General features: G+C 35.5%; 2 protein-coding genes and 1 pseudogene across 4 annotated transcripts; 1 reads left to right on the top strand and 2 right to left on the bottom strand.

Annotated features, from left to right (window-relative positions):
- Positions 1-2,774: 2,774 nt before the first annotated feature.
- Positions 2,775-6,221, top strand: LOC105108609 (senescence-associated carboxylesterase 101-like). The gene is made up of 4 exons (XM_011002970.1): positions 2,775-3,022; positions 3,185-3,554; positions 4,080-4,673; positions 5,021-6,221. Exons 1-4 carry the CDS (start codon positions 3,006-3,008, stop codon positions 5,858-5,860), a joined length of 1,821 nt encoding a protein of 606 aa, XP_011001272.1. The 5' UTR covers positions 2,775-3,005; the 3' UTR covers positions 5,861-6,221.
- Positions 6,222-6,905: 684 nt separating this feature from the next.
- LOC105108608 (subtilisin-like protease) lies at positions 6,906-9,290 on the bottom strand (annotated as a pseudogene).
- Positions 9,291-10,028: 738 nt separating this feature from the next.
- On the bottom strand, positions 10,029-13,864 carry LOC105108607 (senescence-associated carboxylesterase 101-like). 3 transcript variants are annotated; one of them, XM_011002969.1, is made up of 4 exons: positions 13,128-13,603; positions 12,244-12,825; positions 11,529-11,611; positions 10,029-10,598 (listed from the first exon to the last, which is right to left on the bottom strand). In XM_011002969.1, exons 1-4 carry the CDS (start codon positions 13,569-13,571, stop codon positions 10,364-10,366), a joined length of 1,344 nt encoding a protein of 447 aa, XP_011001271.1. In that variant the 5' UTR covers positions 13,572-13,603; the 3' UTR covers positions 10,029-10,363. The 3 variants fall into 3 exon arrangements, with proteins under 3 accessions (XP_011001271.1, XP_011001269.1, XP_011001270.1); XM_011002967.1 differs by having other exon boundaries at positions 11,529-11,882; positions 13,128-13,602; XM_011002968.1 differs by lacking the exon at positions 10,029-10,598 and adding an exon at positions 13,635-13,864 and having other exon boundaries at positions 10,959-11,882; positions 13,128-13,497.
- Between the last annotated feature and the right edge of the window lie 2,528 nt (positions 13,865-16,392).

Here is a 16,392-nt window from a genome sequence, read left to right as displayed (position 1 = left end):
TAATTAATATATAAGCAGCTTTGCATACTATTGCTTTATTCAATTAATTATTATTTGACTGAATAAAAAATTTATTTTAATTAATAAATTTAGCAAATACAGTTTTTGATTGAATAAATTTATTTTATTGAAATCGTATTTATTATTATTATTATTTTTAATTAATAATTCTTTAATTTTATATCAAATGAAATAAACCAAGTCGGAAAAAGCTAACCGAGCAAGTAGCAGCAAGTAGATGTGTAAATTCATTCTTCCTTTTCAATTAAGTATATATTCACTAAAATAGCAATCAATAGAAATTGTTACGAAGCAATCGACATTTCTTTACTTTGCTTTATCTAACCATCAAATTTCCATAGAGTTTGATGGTTCATCCTTAATGCAAGATTAGGATGTGACTGGAAACAAATTCTATAATCTGGTTACATGCGTTGGCCTTCCTTGCTAAGCTAGGGAGAAATTGAACTCGTATTCCTGTAAAATTAATCTTCAATCTATCGGATCCTTCATCAAGTTTAAGATCTTGGCGCCATGTGTTTTCACATCAACTACGAATAAAGAATCCAAATTGTAGTTTCTCCCCTTGTAAGCTGTAATGTTAGTCCTAAGGAACACACAAGTCTGCTTGTAACTAATATCTTCGTTTTCTTTGCTGAACAAAAGGAATACGTTTTTCTTCCAAGAAATCGGTAAAAATCTGTAAAGAAAAAAAAAAAAACCCTCTAATGGGAGAACTAGCATTTACTGCCTTGTAAGTTGGAGGATCGACTAGCTTAAAGCAGTGGAAATTTCCTGCTTCTTTCTTCCCTGTGAAATAACGTATTAATGCCTGGCAGTGGGAGCTCGTTAATCCTTTACCAAGCCCACAAATGAAGCGAGTGATAATGATCTGAACAGGGGTTGAAATTAACTCAGAATACTAACATTCCAAGTCTTACCTCTCGAGTTGAAACAGACCAGAGCTGCTAATTTAATTAAATTAGTAAACAATTTCGTTAAATAAATAAATAAATATCATCACAACAGCAATTTCCATGTTCTTTCTTCTATATAAAGGGAAAAAGTAATTAAATTAGTAAACAATTTCGTTAAATCTGCAATTTCCATGTTCTTTCCTCTATATAAAGGAAAAAACTATATAAAGGGAAAAAGAAATGTAATTTCCTTATTTTAGCCCTTCATTGACTGGAAACCACTATGAAAGGTACATGCAATTTCATGCATAGAATTCAATGCAACTTGAGTAATTGTAACTATTGCTTCATGCATTGCATTGACTGACTCTTAGATGAGAAAGCAGATCCCTTTTCCACCAGAAAAATAAAAAGTTGATAGTATGTTTACCCTTTCCAACTTGAAGCATAGATTGCTGCTATCTGTATCTTTCTATGGCTTCCATGCCTTCAGAGTCTCATTCCTCTTCTTCTAGCTATGCATGGACATATATATGACGTCTTTCTGATTTATAGACGAGCTGATATATGCTTGCAATGCAAACATATAGCCTTTTAAAAAAGAAATCAAGGTTTCTTCTTATCTCGCGGGGCCCATTTCTTGTTTTTCATGCTTACTCCTGCTTGTTTTTTCATGCTTCATTCCCAGCCTTTCTACTTACCCTGCTAAAACACCGGAATTTGGAAGCGTATAAAATCTTATTAATATTTTGCGGATAAAATATCAAAATTATTTAAATATAAAAAAAGCATATTAAAAAATAATTAAAAAACATAAAATTTATTTAATATAGTTAACTAAGCATCTAACTTATAACCCTACATGTTTATGAACCAAACTATTTATTTTTATCAAAAATATAAAAATTAAATGGTTTTTTCAAAATTTAATTAAAAAAAACAAATTATAAAACTTGATAATAATTCATGAAATAACCTTTAATTATTCATCAAACTAATATGAAAAACCAAAATCACATAATAGGATTAATATGAAATTTTATTAAATTTTTAGGGGTTAAATTATAGTTTTATCAATTTGCAGGACCAAATTAAAAATATCATGAATTCATAACTACATTAAGGGCTACATGATCGTTAACTTCAGAATCCATAGTATTAGTCGAGATATGTGCAAACTAACCCAAACATCCATATAATAAAAATTAAAAATATCTAACTCAATTTTATCATTTAAACAAATCATAACTTAAAATTATTATTCTTACCCAAAACATTCCAAAATCAACCAAATAAATAATTATCCATAATAGTTTACCATAAAATTCCAATAAGTTCATTAATCAAATCCAAAACAAAATCTTTAAAATTCTAATCTTCAGCAAAATCAAAAATTAAATCTAAATAATCTAATTATACACATCAAAACATAAATCTTACTTCTTAAATTTATTTTATTTAGCTCTCTTCTCTTTTCGTTACCTTTTCTTCTTTTTTCTTTTTTTCTTCTGCCCCTTTCTTCTCTCCTGCTGGTTCTCTCTCTATTAAATCAGATTTTCTTCTTCTTTTTCTTTTTTTTTTCTATTTATATTTTTCAAGCTTTACTCAATAACTACAATATTCTTTATTCATTTATGCATATTTCTAAGTCTACAAGAACATTGTTGCCTTCCACTATTTATTTTTTCAAAACATCACAGATTTTTTTCTATTACCTTCACTTTTGATTACACACGGTATTGACTTCTCAACCAAATGGAAACGACTTAAAATAAAAGACGAAGCTAAAAGTATACGGGACAATCATATTATAGTTTGTGAATTCATCCACCCTTGTCTTGCTCTCGTGACGAGAAAAGCTGGCGATGCAAGGAAAACACTTCAGAGATTACATGGTAATTTCCCAGCATGTGATTGAAATATTTTTGTCCATGTAAATTGTCAAGACGTGAGCACCGAGCCAAAGGAAATTTGCGTGTGCTTTGTTATTGACCTGTTCAATCTCTGGCATTGTCAATAAATACAAGTACTCCTATTTTATTCTTTCAATTTTGTTCCTTAGCAAATCTAGCAAAGCACAAATCAGAAATGAGCCAACTTCCCATGTAAGCAAAAAGTTCTATCTATATTCTATCCTCCTTGCCTTGAAAAATTTCTTAGAAATTTTGCAATATAGAGGCAAGATAAAGAAAGCATTGTTACGTCCTTATATTTAACAGGCTCTACTTGTTCCTTTGTGTGCGTTTGTGTTTTGTTCTTGTTTGCAGATTTATCAGTGGACTAGATTTGGCAAACTTAGTGGTGAACTCCGATTTGCTCCAGATTTCATGTGGTGCTATAAAGGACCTTCAAACAGAATCCAGTTCAGATCAACAAGATTCTTGCAGTCTCTCCCTAAGATACAAGCTTCACAAGAAATCAAAGTATACCCACATAGCCTTCACCACTTCTACTTTATCTAGGAAAGAACTTCTTCAACAGGGAGGAGATTTGGTTTCATCAACGACTCTCAAGGAGCTTGAGTTTCCAATCTTTGACTTCTTATGCTCTGAAACCAACCGGTCGTTTTCCATTCATAGAGCCGCAAGCACCCTTTTTAAGGCCCATTTTAAGGAGCTATCCCAGCTCAAAACTCAGGTACCCTTCTAAATCTTTTTTCAACATGGCGTGTACACCTTTGTCCAATATCATAGCCATGGTTGTTTTCATGATTTTTTGACCTTCTGGTGGCCATTTGGCAGTGTTCATGATTTCATTTACCATAGAATTTCTTAAAATACGAGAGAGAAAAGCTCAGACTTTCACAAGTTCATTGGATTTCTCATCATTTCAAATAAGACAAAGTTACAGTAAACTTTACTAGCGTTTTTCTAATAACTTGATAAAGAATAGTTCTTTCAATGTTTTCAACGTCGGCATCTTGATATAAATATAGATAAATGTTAGAATCTTAAAAAAATAATGATAAGAAATGCTTAGTTTGTTGGCTAACTTGTCAAAATTGTCAAGCACAGAGACTGTTCAGTATTCGAGTATATCAATGCCATGGGCTGAAATAAAATTTTGAACCAAGACAAAATAGGTTCAAAGATGAAAATAAGATAAAGGATCCAACATTGTAATTATTGTATTATGAAAATATGTTCATGTCTTCTCTTTTAGATCCAAGATTCAAAGACTGGAGAATTACTGAGCACTCCATTAATTGTCACTGGACACTCAATTGGAGGATCAGTTGCTTCTCTATTTACTTTATGGCTTTTGGACAACATCAAACAGCCATTGCAAAAGAATCAGCCACCTCCCAAGCTCCCACTCTGCGTCACTTTTGGCTCGCCATTTATTGGAAACCAAGGCCTCCAACAAGCAATATTAGAATGTTCAAATTGGAATTCTTGCTTTCTCCATGTCGTCGGCAACAAGGACCTATTTCCAAAAACTTCCATTGCCCACAACGATACTACACAATCTGTTTCAGAGGATTACAAGGCTTTCGGTACGTTTATCTTGTGTTCTGAAAAGGGATGTGCCTGTGTCGATGACCTTGTGGTTGTTTCAAGGTTATTGGAAAGCACAAGAAGGCAAGCTTCTTGTGAATCACAGGAGATAGATTATTATGCTGAGATAGTGAATGATCTGAGATCTAAAGTTATCATCAGGGGGAATTCGCAGCTTGATCTATCATTCGTGCAACCACTTATTAAGGCAGGAATAATCTTACAACTGGAGGCAATTGGGGTTGAAATGACCACCCAGGTAATGAGTCTAATCCTTGATAAACTAATTTTTATATTGTTATTGATTCACTGCCGACATTTATCAATGTCACAATCTCTTGGAGCTTAGAGTTGAGCTTAAAAATATGATACACCAAGGTAAGTTCAAAATCAGCTTGTGACATATCCTCATAAGGATACACCAGTGATGCATAATGTTGTGGCCCGAGTTTGTTTAGGAATGCTTGTTCTTTTGTAGTGTTAGATGACGTAAGAATTGGCAAACATTGATAAATTTCTCGCAAGCTAAAAAGTTACGATTGATGTGTTGTTGCTATGTTCTTTAAGTTCAATGCATAACTAAAGTCAAATGCACTTTAAATTCAGCAACAGCAGAAAAAAGAGGACAACAATAATCTTATCTCCATGTTAGAAGAACGAGAAAAAGTCCTGATGGCAGAACGAGCGAAGACTAGGGACTCGAAAAACAATTTGAACCAGATAAAGATAAAAATGGCCCAACTAGAATGGTATAAGAAGTTTTGCAAGAAGAAGGAGATAGGCTACTATGATTGTTACAAGAACCAACTCTGGAGGAGTGATAGGGATGTTACCAGGCTGAAGAAATTTCTCACTAATTACTGGAAAAATTTGGTGGAGAGCGCGCAGCGAAAGCCTCAGAAAGAAGGCGCATTCATCCGGGCGGCTTGGCTTTATGCTGGAAGAAATTATAGAAGAATGGTTGAACCGCTAGATATTGCTGAATATTATAGAGACAATGGTAACAGAGACTATCAAACTCATGGAAGATCTAGACATTACATTTTGCTAGAGCAATGGCAGGAGGAGGATGATGCGAAGAAACTGACAAGCTCACCAAATAACAAGAAGAAAGAAGATGTGGCTGGTATTCTAACAGAGGATTCTTGCTTCTGGGCAAAAGTGGAGGATGCTCTGATTTCATGCAAGTTGTTGAAGGCTGAAACCTCATGCCCTGTGGAGAAACAATCGGCAAAAGAGAATCTAGATATGTTCGAGCAATATGCAATGGAACAAATCAATAACTATGCCGTATCTCCAGAAATTTTCTTGAAACAAAGCAGTTTCGTGAAATGGTGGAAACTTTTTCAGGGAATTATGGAAACATCCCACGATTCTCCACTCAGTGACTTCATGAAGAACGAAAGATATCTTCAATATGAAAAGCGATCCGCCTCCTTCCGTTAACCGCGCAAGCAATTTTATTTCTTCATGGTTTTGCCTTTTAAGAAACTTTATGAAATCTTACAATCTCTATGCAATTTCAGAGAGACCGATAAGAGAGAAATAAGAAATTTGTAGAATTTTGGAAAGAACAGTGAGAGAAAATATGTATTGCATGCTCATTTACATTTTTCTCAAATTTAGGTGCCAGTAAAAAGTTGTTAAAGAATAATTTCCAAAATAAAATATTGATAAAGCTAAAGGGTCTAAATTCTAGTTTGTCTATCTCAATTATTGCAGTGGAATTACCCTATGTCATGAAATTTAATAAAAATGGATGGGAAAATTGAGCCGATATGACCCAGTTATAAACCAGAGTTGACCCGGGACATGTGCAATTTGCAATTTGGACCCTATAGATTTATTAACAAGTGAATTATTCGGTCGATTGATTCTGTTACAGTTCAATAATAAAAGGTTCTTGCAATGACGGCTGGCTAATTTCGGAGGGAAATAGTTTTGGTTGAAGAGGTAGTTGAACAGGCTTGCATCACACGTGGTCAATTCAGTTATAGCACGTGTTAAGCCTTGTTATAAACAGTTAACAGTTAGAATAGCAGTTGGAATGGTTAGTTGAAGTTGGCTGGAAAGAGGCTTGCTTGTATATAAATGACAGACTGTGTACTCCGTGATAGAAAGGTAATAAAAGAAGTAATTCGGCAGAAACTGTAGAACTCTCTCTTTTCAGTCCTTCTCCTCTCTATTCTTCCCTCTCAGTGTCCATTTTCTTCTCTCTCAAGATCTATCTTCATTTCATTTTTTATTCATAAGCAAGAAGATAAAGCCTAGGCAAAACAGAAAGGACCCACGAGGGCCAAGAGGAAAACAGATGAGAATTCCCTTACCATTTCCTAACTTCAAATACCACAGCAGGAAAAAAACCCTTGTTTATATACAAGCATAACCATTAAATTTTTATTTTCCTCCATGGATATTATTTTATTTTTCTACCACATACAAAAATAATTTTATTTAGCAAAAAACATAAGCATGATAGATGGAGTTGGTTATTGGTTTCAATTTATTCAAAGTGATGCATGCTTTAATGACTTACGACAGCACACAAGTTATGATTAAGAACATCAGATGTCCTGTCCAGGACCCTAAAAATTTTCTTATGCAAAAAGAACAGCAATTGGGCTTCTAACAACATGATCAGCAGAAACCCAATTCAGATATCCCTGAGAAAATGGCAAATTCGTGTTGGCTGTTCGAGTAAATGTCACTGAATACGTTGCTTTCGGACTCCCCTCACTGAATTGAATCACACCGGGTGTACTTTAACATCAACACCTTGTGGTGCAATGATCTCAGCATTGTAAGATGACTTAAAAGGGCCAACATTTGTTACTGTCCTTGTGTATGTCTGAGGACTAGACGTTAAGTTCAGAGAAAATGAGGGATAGTTTAGCTGTGCTTCAGGTATGCTTGAGCTGTTCCAGCATGTCACGGAGCGCTGCACGATGATTCCTATAGCCGTGTCGTTGTAACCAAGACCACATAAGTAAGGAATGTAGTCATCAGGTTGGATATCATAAATGAGGCCCGGATCTTCTGCTTTCGTTGGGTTCACATGGCCTGAGCCGATGGAAAACACATTAACAGGATCGAAGGGATCATCAGTAATAGGCGTGCCTCCAAGATTTGTTAGATTAGCTGTAGTCATCATTGCAGATTTTATGGCAGCAGGTGACCAGTCAGGGTGCGAGCTTTTAAGCAATGCTGCAATTCCAGTAAGATGAGGAGTAGCCATTGAGGTGCCTGAAATCATATTAAATGCGGATTTTGTATTCCTGTTGTTGTCCACAGCATATGGCCATGCAGCTAGAATGTCAACGCCGGGGCCTATGATGTCTGGCTTCAAGATCCCAGGACTTGCCAAACTTGGGCCTCTTGAGGAAAAATAAGCAAGCTGGGGAGCATATGGAACCCCAAAAACAGTTCCTTCAAAAAGTATTGTGGCCATTGGTGATGATGTTGAGTTTATATAGGCTTTGATACTCAAGCCGTCTGCATAAGTAACATCTGATGCGGGAAGGACATGTAAATCGGCTGTGGTAATGTTGCCAAAAGACTCAGCATTCATGAGAATCATTGCAGCACCACCAGCATCCTTCACTTCCTGGCCTTTATCGACAGGTCCTGAAAACCCACGACTCTCACATAACACAACCTTTCCCTTGACATCAACACCTTTCAAGGACCCCGGATCGCAGAATGCTGAATCATTACCATTTGCACCAGCATAAATAAGTGGCAACAACGTCGATGAAAAATTTGTTGGCTGGTAAAACGATTGCCCATCATATGAAGCATTATTTCCAAGCAACACCTTTGCTCTTATGTTTCTGTCAACAGTACCAGCACCTACAGTTAGGATCCATGGGGCCTCGTTCGATAATGTCTGATTGAAGGGACCTGAATTCCCAGCAGCGCAACTCACGAAAACTCCTTTCTGAATGGCACCAAATGCACCAATTGCAATTGAATCCTCGTAGAATGGAATTGATGGACCCCCAAGTGATAGTGAAAGTACATCGACGCCGTCCTCCACTGCAGTGTCCATTCCAGCTAATATGTCGCTGTCAGCACAAGAACCAAACCCATTACAAACTCGATATATTGCCAAGTGAGCTAAGGGCGCTATGCCAACTGCGGTTCCATTGAGCTGACCATAAAAGCTCGCGCCTTGGACCCAACTTCCAGCAGCTGTGCTTGCTGTGTGTGTCCCATGCCCATTATTATCAACTGGAGGTTTACCAGGTAAATAGAAACTTCTTGCACCAATAAGCTTGTTGTTGCATAGAGTTGCATTAAACTCACATTTCCCTTTCCATTTTGCTGGTGGAGGAGGCATTCCTTCGTCACTAAATGAAGGGTGACTTGCTTTTATTCCAGTGTCTAAGACTCCAATTATCACTCCCTTTCCATAATTGGAATGGTTCCAAAATCCTAAATTTTGCTGTAAACCCAAGAAGCTAGGAGTATGAGTTGTCTTCACATGGAAAATCTTCTGGGGCCGGGCTGACAAGACCCCTTCCTTCATTTCCATAGCCTTTGCTTCCTGCTCCGTAAATTTTGCTGCAAACCCTGTGACCACATTGTGGTAGGAATGTACCAAGCGCTGTTGGTTGGAGCTTGAGGTGGTAACTGTTGGTAAAAATGATCGATACCAACTATCTACATCTTCACGTTTTGCGGACATCATGCCTTCTGGTTTCTTTAAGAAGATAATGTAAGTTTTCAACTTGCTTTCCTGCTTAATAATGGATTTAGCGCTGGATGAACGGACTTTTGAATGAATAACAGCTCGTGATGAGGTAAACATGAAAGTGAGAAAAAGGAGGATAGTGACCGCCATAGTTGGCAACATTTTGACCCTCCTGTTTTCCATAGTAGTAAGAGAAGTAGACAGTGCTGGTTATTTTGAGGTGAAACAACCTAAAAAACTAGGTCTTATATAGGGAGACAAAGGAAGAGAATGTGTATGACTTTGTTGGTATCAATGATAGCCGGCATCCAGTGGGTGGCTGGAAAATCTCCATGATCGATGTGTTTGCCGTCGGAGTATTTTAGCTACCTGTTGCTACTAGTTAACAAGGCAGACACCAAAGTCCATCCAAAAACTTTGCATGAGGAATTGATAACGCCGCCTGTCAGAATGAGCTGCATTAATCCTTGGATGTTGCTCCATGGCCAACTGTTTTTTCTTCTCATTGAGAACATAGCCGATTGATTTCATCTAATATTAGTGATCTGTTTACGCTGGATTCTTGCACATAAAAAATTGCATTTCAGCATAAATGTGTGGTATGAAGATGAAGATGAAGACATAAGACTTGTAAATGTGTGGTATGAAGATGAAGATGAAGTCATAAGACTTGGACCTATTCATGCCAATTGAAACATTAATTATGTGTGCATTGTTTATCAATTTACTTTGCTGACGCAACTACGATATAGAATAATCATAGTATAATGAAGTTTATTATAAGTAAAAACTCTTAAAAACTAAAAATATTATAACTAAAATATTTATTTTCTATGCATCTTAGTTGCATTTTTTAAAAAACAATTATAATTCTTTATATAAAATGAAGTAAAGAAAAACCTTATTAGTATTTTTTTTTTCTTTTACAGTTTCCATGATTCTTTTGTTTTCTGGCAACAAGTTACGATCCACATTTACCACTTCTCAATAATACTGCTTAGACAGTTACTGCAAGAAAGTAGAACCCTTCTCATATTGAAGATATGTTCCGTTCTTCATGAAGTCACAGAGTGGAGAATTGTGGGATGTTTCTATAATTTCCTGAAACGCTTTCCACCATTTCATAAAACTGCTTTCTTTCAAGAAAATTTCTGGAGATACGGCATAGTTATTGATTTGGTTCATTGCATATTGCTCAAACATATCCAGATTCTCTTTTGCAGATTGTTTCTCCGCAGCACTTGAGGTTCCAGACTTCAACAACTTGCATGAAATGAGAGCGTCCTCCACTTTTGCCCAGAAACAAGAATCCTCTGTGAGAATGCCAGCCACATTTTGTTTCTTCTAGTTGTTTGGTGAGCTTTTGAGTTTCTCTTCATCATCATCCTCCTGCCATTGCTCCAGCAAAATGTAATGCCTAGATCTTCCATGATTTTGATAGTCCCTTTTATCACTATCTCTATAATATTCAGCAATATCAAGTGGTTCAACCATTCTTCTATAGTTTCTTCCAGAATAAAGCCAAGTCCTTAGCGTAGATGGGGTGTCCTTTCGACACTACTCCTGCATTGCCGGTCATGGACCCGGGATTCGGGTCATGACAGACCTATTCATGCCAATTGAAACATTAATTATGTGTGCATTGTTTATCAATTTACTTTGCTGACGCAACTACGATATAGAATAATCATAGTATAATGAAGTTTATTATAAGTAAAAACTCTTAAAAACTAAAAATATTATAACTAAAATATTTATTTTCTATGCATCTTAGTTGCATTTTTTAAAAAACAATTATAATTCTTTATATAAAATGAAGTAAAGAAAAACCTTATTAGTATTTTTTTTTTCTTTTACAGTTTCCATGATTCTTTTGTTTTCTGGCAACAAGTTACGATCCACATTTACCACTTCTCAATAATACTGCTTAGACAGTTACTGCAAGAAAGTAGAACCCTTCTCATATTGAAGATATGTTCCGTTCTTCATGAAGTCACAGAGTGGAGAATTGTGGGATGTTTCTATAATTTCCTGAAACGCTTTCCACCATTTCATAAAACTGCTTTCTTTCAAGAAAATTTCTGGAGATACGGCATAGTTATTGATTTGGTTCATTGCATATTGCTCAAACATATCCAGATTCTCTTTTGCAGATTGTTTCTCCGCAGCACTTGAGGTTCCAGACTTCAACAACTTGCATGAAATGAGAGCGTCCTCCACTTTTGCCCAGAAACAAGAATCCTCTGTGAGAATGCCAGCCACATTTTGTTTCTTCTAGTTGTTTGGTGAGCTTTTGAGTTTCTCTTCATCATCATCCTCCTGCCATTGCTCCAGCAAAATGTAATGCCTAGATCTTCCATGATTTTGATAGTCCCTTTTATCACTATCTCTATAATATTCAGCAATATCAAGTGGTTCAACCATTCTTCTATAGTTTCTTCCAGAATAAAGCCAAGTCCCCCGGATGAATGCGCCTTCTTTCTGAGGCTTTCTCTCCACGCCCTCTACAAAATTTTTCCAGTAATTAGTGAGAAACTTCTTGAGCCTGGTAACATCCCTATCGCTGCTGCCAAGTTGATTCTTGTAACAATCATAGTAGCCTATCCCCTTAGTTTTGCAAATCTTATGATACCATTCTAGGTGAGCCATTTTTATCTTTATCTGGTTTAATCTTTTTCTTGGGTCCATAGTCTGCACTCGTTCTGCCATTAGGACCTTTTCTCTTTCTTCTAACTTGGAGATAAGATTTTTGTTGTCCACCTTTCTGTGTTGTTGCTGAATTTCAAGTGGATTGGACATTAGTTATGCAATGAACTTAAAGAACATAACGAAAACACATGAATCTTAACTTTTTGGCTTGCGAAAAGTTTATCAATATTTGCTAATATTTACATCTAACACAGTGATTGCGAATGCATTCTTAAACGAACTTGCGATGCAGCATTATGCATCACAGGTGCATCCTCATAAGGATATGTCACAAGCTTATTTTTTGACATATCTTGGTGCATCACATTTCTTACATTTGACAAGCAAAACCCAAGTCAAAGCTCCAAGGGATTGTCACATTGATAAATGCCGGCAGTGAATCAATACCAATATAAAAGTGTAGTTTATCAAGGATTAGACTCATTACCTGGGTGGTCATTTCAACTCCAATTGCCTCCAGTTGTAAGATTATTCCTGCCTTAAGTGGTTGCACGTATGATAGATCAAGCTGAGAATCCCCCCGGATGATAACTTTAGATTTCAGATCATTCACTATCTCAACATAGTAATCTATCTCCTGTGCTTCACAAGAAGCTTGCCTTCTTGTGATTTCCAATAACCTTGAAACAACCTCAAGGTCATCAACACAGGCACATCCCTTCTCAGAACACAATATAAATGTACCAAAAGCCTTGTATTCCTCTATGGCAGATTGAGTAGTACTATCGTAGTGGGAAATGGAAGCTTTTGGAAATAGGTCCTTGTTGCCGACGACATGGAGAAAGCAAGAATTCCATGTTAAACATTCTAACATTGCTTGTCGGAGGCCTTGATTGCCAATAAATGGCGAGCCAAAAGTGATGCAGAGGGGGAGCTTCGGAGGTGGCTGATTTCTTTTTATGTTGTCCAAAAGCCATAAGGTAAATAGAGAAGCAACTGATCCTCCAATTGAGTGTCCAGTCACAATTAATGGAGTGCGCAGCAATTCACCGGTCTTTGAATCATGGATCTAAAAGAGTTCATAATCAGGACCATGATACAGTGAAACAAGACAGGAACATATTTTCGTAAAATAATAATCTCCATGTTGGATCCTTCTCTTATTTTCGTCGTTTAGTCTGGTTTGTCAAGGATCCAGTCATACAAAATCATAAACTTTAAGGACCAGAAGAAAATTTGGCGTTCGTGTGTTACTTCAATATGTATTTTCCTAATAATTATGGTCAATGTGTAGTTTTCTGATTTTATAACGTGAGATTTAAATGATTCAATATTGTACACTTCATGTTGAAAAAAGATTCAGAAGGATACCTGAGTTTTGAGCTGGGACAGCTCCTTAAAATGGGCCTTAAAAAGGGTGATTGCACCTCTATGAATGGCAAACGACCGGTTTCTTTCAGTGCATAAGAAGTCAAAGATAGGTAAATCCATCTCCATGAGAGTTGTTGATGAAACCAAATCTCCTCCCTGTTGAAGAAGTTCTTTCCTTGATAAAGTAGAAATGGTGAAGGCTATGGTGGTATACTTTGATTTCTTATCGAGCTTGTATTTTAGGGAGAGACTGCAAGAGTCTTGCTGATCTGAACTGGCTTCTGTTTGAAGGTCCTTTATAGCACCGCATGATAGCTCGAGCAAATCAGAGTTCACCACCAAGTCCGCCAAATCTAGTCCACTAATAAATCTGCAATAAAAAAACAAGAACAAAACACACACACAGAGGAACATGGAGCCTGTTAGAAAATAAGGATGTAACATGGCTTTAAAATGCAAATTTTACCAGGGAAGGAGGATAGAATATAGCTAGAACGTTTTGCTTACAGAGGATGCTGGCTCATTTTTGAGTTGTGCTTTGCTAGATTGGTTTAGGAACACAATTGTAAGAATATAATAGGAAGAGTAATTGTATTTATTGACAAAGGCAGAGATTGAACAGGTCAATTAAAATACACATGTGAATTTCCTCTTGACTTGGTACTCACCTCTTGCCTATTCACATGGAAAAAAAATTCAATCACATACTGGGAAATTGGTGTGCAATCTCAATGCGTTTTCCATGTATCTCCTGGAAATTGGTGTGCAATCTCAATGCGTTTTCACATGTATCTCCTGTTTTTTTTTTTTTTTCCTTCTTTAAACCTATAATTTTTCTTGCTAAAATCCAGAGAAAATTTCCATAGATTCGTTTCTGAGCACTTACATGCTATCTGGAACCCATCATGTCTCGCCATGGCGGCATCGCATTCAATGATATTTTCCGAGAAGTAGTCGACGGATCTATGGCATGCATTGAGGACTTACTGAACCCGAACTTCTATGAAACTTCTCCTGAACTTGGACTGTTAATTACCTGTCACATCTTTGAAATGTCATTCAGTGATATTCTTCAGTCGGAATGGATTGCAGGGCATTTATCCAAATTTTCTGCATCATTCTGGCGTCCAACAGCCCATTTGCTTAGACTTGATTCATGCTGAGGTAAATCTACTAGGGGTTTAGAATTCGAACAGTAGACCAGGAAGCAAGAGTACCTGGCCCGATATTAAACAGTCCCTAGCCCATAGGCAGGCAAGACTGTGAAATGGCCCCTTGCCTTCTTGGGCCAGGATGCAATTTTTAGGGAATGGATACAGTATTGAAATTTTGAACTTAATGGTAAAGGATACACAATTTAATGAGTTATATCATAGTAAAATAAAAAATCACGGGAGTCAATTTACCTAACCTGCAATATAATAATTTTATAAAATTAAAATTAAAATAAAATTATAAAATTTAATTTTTAATCAATTTAATATTAAATAATAAAATTCAACTAAAAAAACCCAAGTTAATTAGTATAACCCTAAACATGGTCATAAGACTATAATAACCACATAATAAATAAATAAATAAATTTTAAATTTCAATTCTCAATTAACTTAATTTTAAAATATTAAATTAAAAACAAAAATAAAAATATGGCCAGAATCAATCCAGGGTAACTTGTTAAATCTAAATCAAAAGATTAAGATAACTCTATAGAAAATAGTTAAACAAATTATAGATTCTAATTCCCAATCAACCCAAAGTTAAAAAATAAAAAAATAAAAAAATAATAATAATTTGAGTCAACATAGCTAACTCATAAAATTCATGACATAGGTTATGAGATCAGAATAACTCTATATAAAACAAATCAAAATAAAATATAAAGTTTTATTACTATTAAATTCAATATTAAAAAATTAAATTAAAAAAACCTTAAAATTTGAAATATCAAAATAAAAAAAGCTTTACTTTTCACTTTTCATTGCTACAATGATAAAAAAAAATAATAATAATAGTGTCAAGATCTGATACAGGGATACTTAAAAAATCTGAATTTGCGATAGACATAGATGAAGGGCATGGATGAACTATATGCCTTTTTAAATTGAAAAAAATAGAAGCACATGATAAAATTGAATACTAGAAATAAAGTAAAAAAATATATGAAATTCTTAAATAAATTGAGAAAAATAATATATATATATATATATATATTAAAAAGCTTGTGTCATAATATCAAAGTGTTGTTCAACATATGTTTGGAATTGAAGGAAAATGTTTTATTTTAATTTAAAGGAAATAATCAAATTTAGTAAAGGCCTCCACAAAACAAATATAATATTTATATCCATACCTAGAAACAACTAAACTGGTCCCAAATATCAGAGTAAATTAATTCAAGAGGTTTGAAGACAAAATGAATTGAAATAGAAACTAATAAATTATTGCTTTTATCCATCTCACACTTGGGATAAATATTATTTCTTGTAGTGGAACCAATAATTAAATTATTGTGTGCAAGCACATGTTGAACAATGACATAGAAGTTATGACCAAGACCACGATGCCAGTCAATAACGGAGACACAAGCATCAATAAAAGAAGATGAAAAACAGTGTTGAAGAGATGGAGAGAAGTAGTAAAGGCCATCAGGATGTTCCCAAGTAATCTTTAATACAAAAAAAAAAAGGAATTGTGAAACTCAAAATAAACTTGATTATCTTGAGTAAATTTAAGAACATAGAGCAAATTTTTAGTAATACAGGGAACCACTAAAATTTTATCAAGAACAAATGATGAAGAGGAATTAGAGGAGGAGGCAGTTACAATATGGTTGATATACAAACCTGTACCATCACCAATTTGAATTCGATCAATGCCAGAAAAATCATCACAGCAGATATTTTATGTCATTGGTCAGATGATGTGTAGCACCAGTATCAGATGCCACTCTTATTTAGTAAGCTGTTGTTGTGGTCAGGTACGAGTTATATTGGCTTGAGGATTCATAGGAGGAGGCAAATAAAGGGGATCAAAGTGTTCCCAGCAATGGGAAGCTATGAGACAAGGTTCACATAGTTGGCAACATAGAGTGCTGCCACCACGACCACTACTATGGGGGGCAGTAAAAGGATGACACCCTTTGCCACGAGGAGCTGAATAAGGTCCACGATCACTTCCTCCAAGAAAGGATGGTTGTCTTGTAACAATATTTGCTGAACCATTGGCTTGTGAAGCCAACCACCTTAGTAAAAAATGGTGGGAGAAA

The sequence above is a fragment of the Populus euphratica genome, unplaced genomic scaffold, assembly GCF_000495115.2.
Source record: "Populus euphratica unplaced genomic scaffold, PopEup_1.0 scaffold196.1, whole genome shotgun sequence".
NCBI classification, from domain to species: Eukaryota; Viridiplantae; Streptophyta; class Magnoliopsida; order Malpighiales; family Salicaceae; genus Populus; species Populus euphratica.
The sequence above is the reverse complement of the archived record's forward strand: the minus strand, read 5'-3'. Positions and strand labels throughout refer to the sequence as shown.

Excerpts from the sequence above, each read along its gene's own strand:
- LOC105108609 (XM_011002970.1), top strand. Across the intron at positions 3,555-4,079 it reads TATCCCAGCTCAAAACTCAG|ATCCAAGATTCAAAGACTGG; the intron begins GTACCCTTCTAA and ends CTTCTCTTTTAG. Across the intron at positions 4,674-5,020 it reads GGGTTGAAATGACCACCCAG|CAACAGCAGAAAAAAGAGGA; the intron begins GTAATGAGTCTA and ends CTTTAAATTCAG.
- LOC105108607 (XM_011002967.1), bottom strand. The coding sequence starts at position 13,571 with ATGTTACATCCTTATTTTCTAACAGGCTCCATGTTCCTCTGTGTGTGT. Across the intron at positions 12,826-13,127 it reads TGTCCCAGCTCAAAACTCAG|ATCCATGATTCAAAGACCGG; the intron begins GTATCCTTCTGA and ends GAACTCTTTTAG. Across the intron at positions 11,883-12,243 it reads GAGTTGAAATGACCACCCAG|CAACAACACAGAAAGGTGGA; the intron begins GTAATGAGTCTA and ends CTTGAAATTCAG.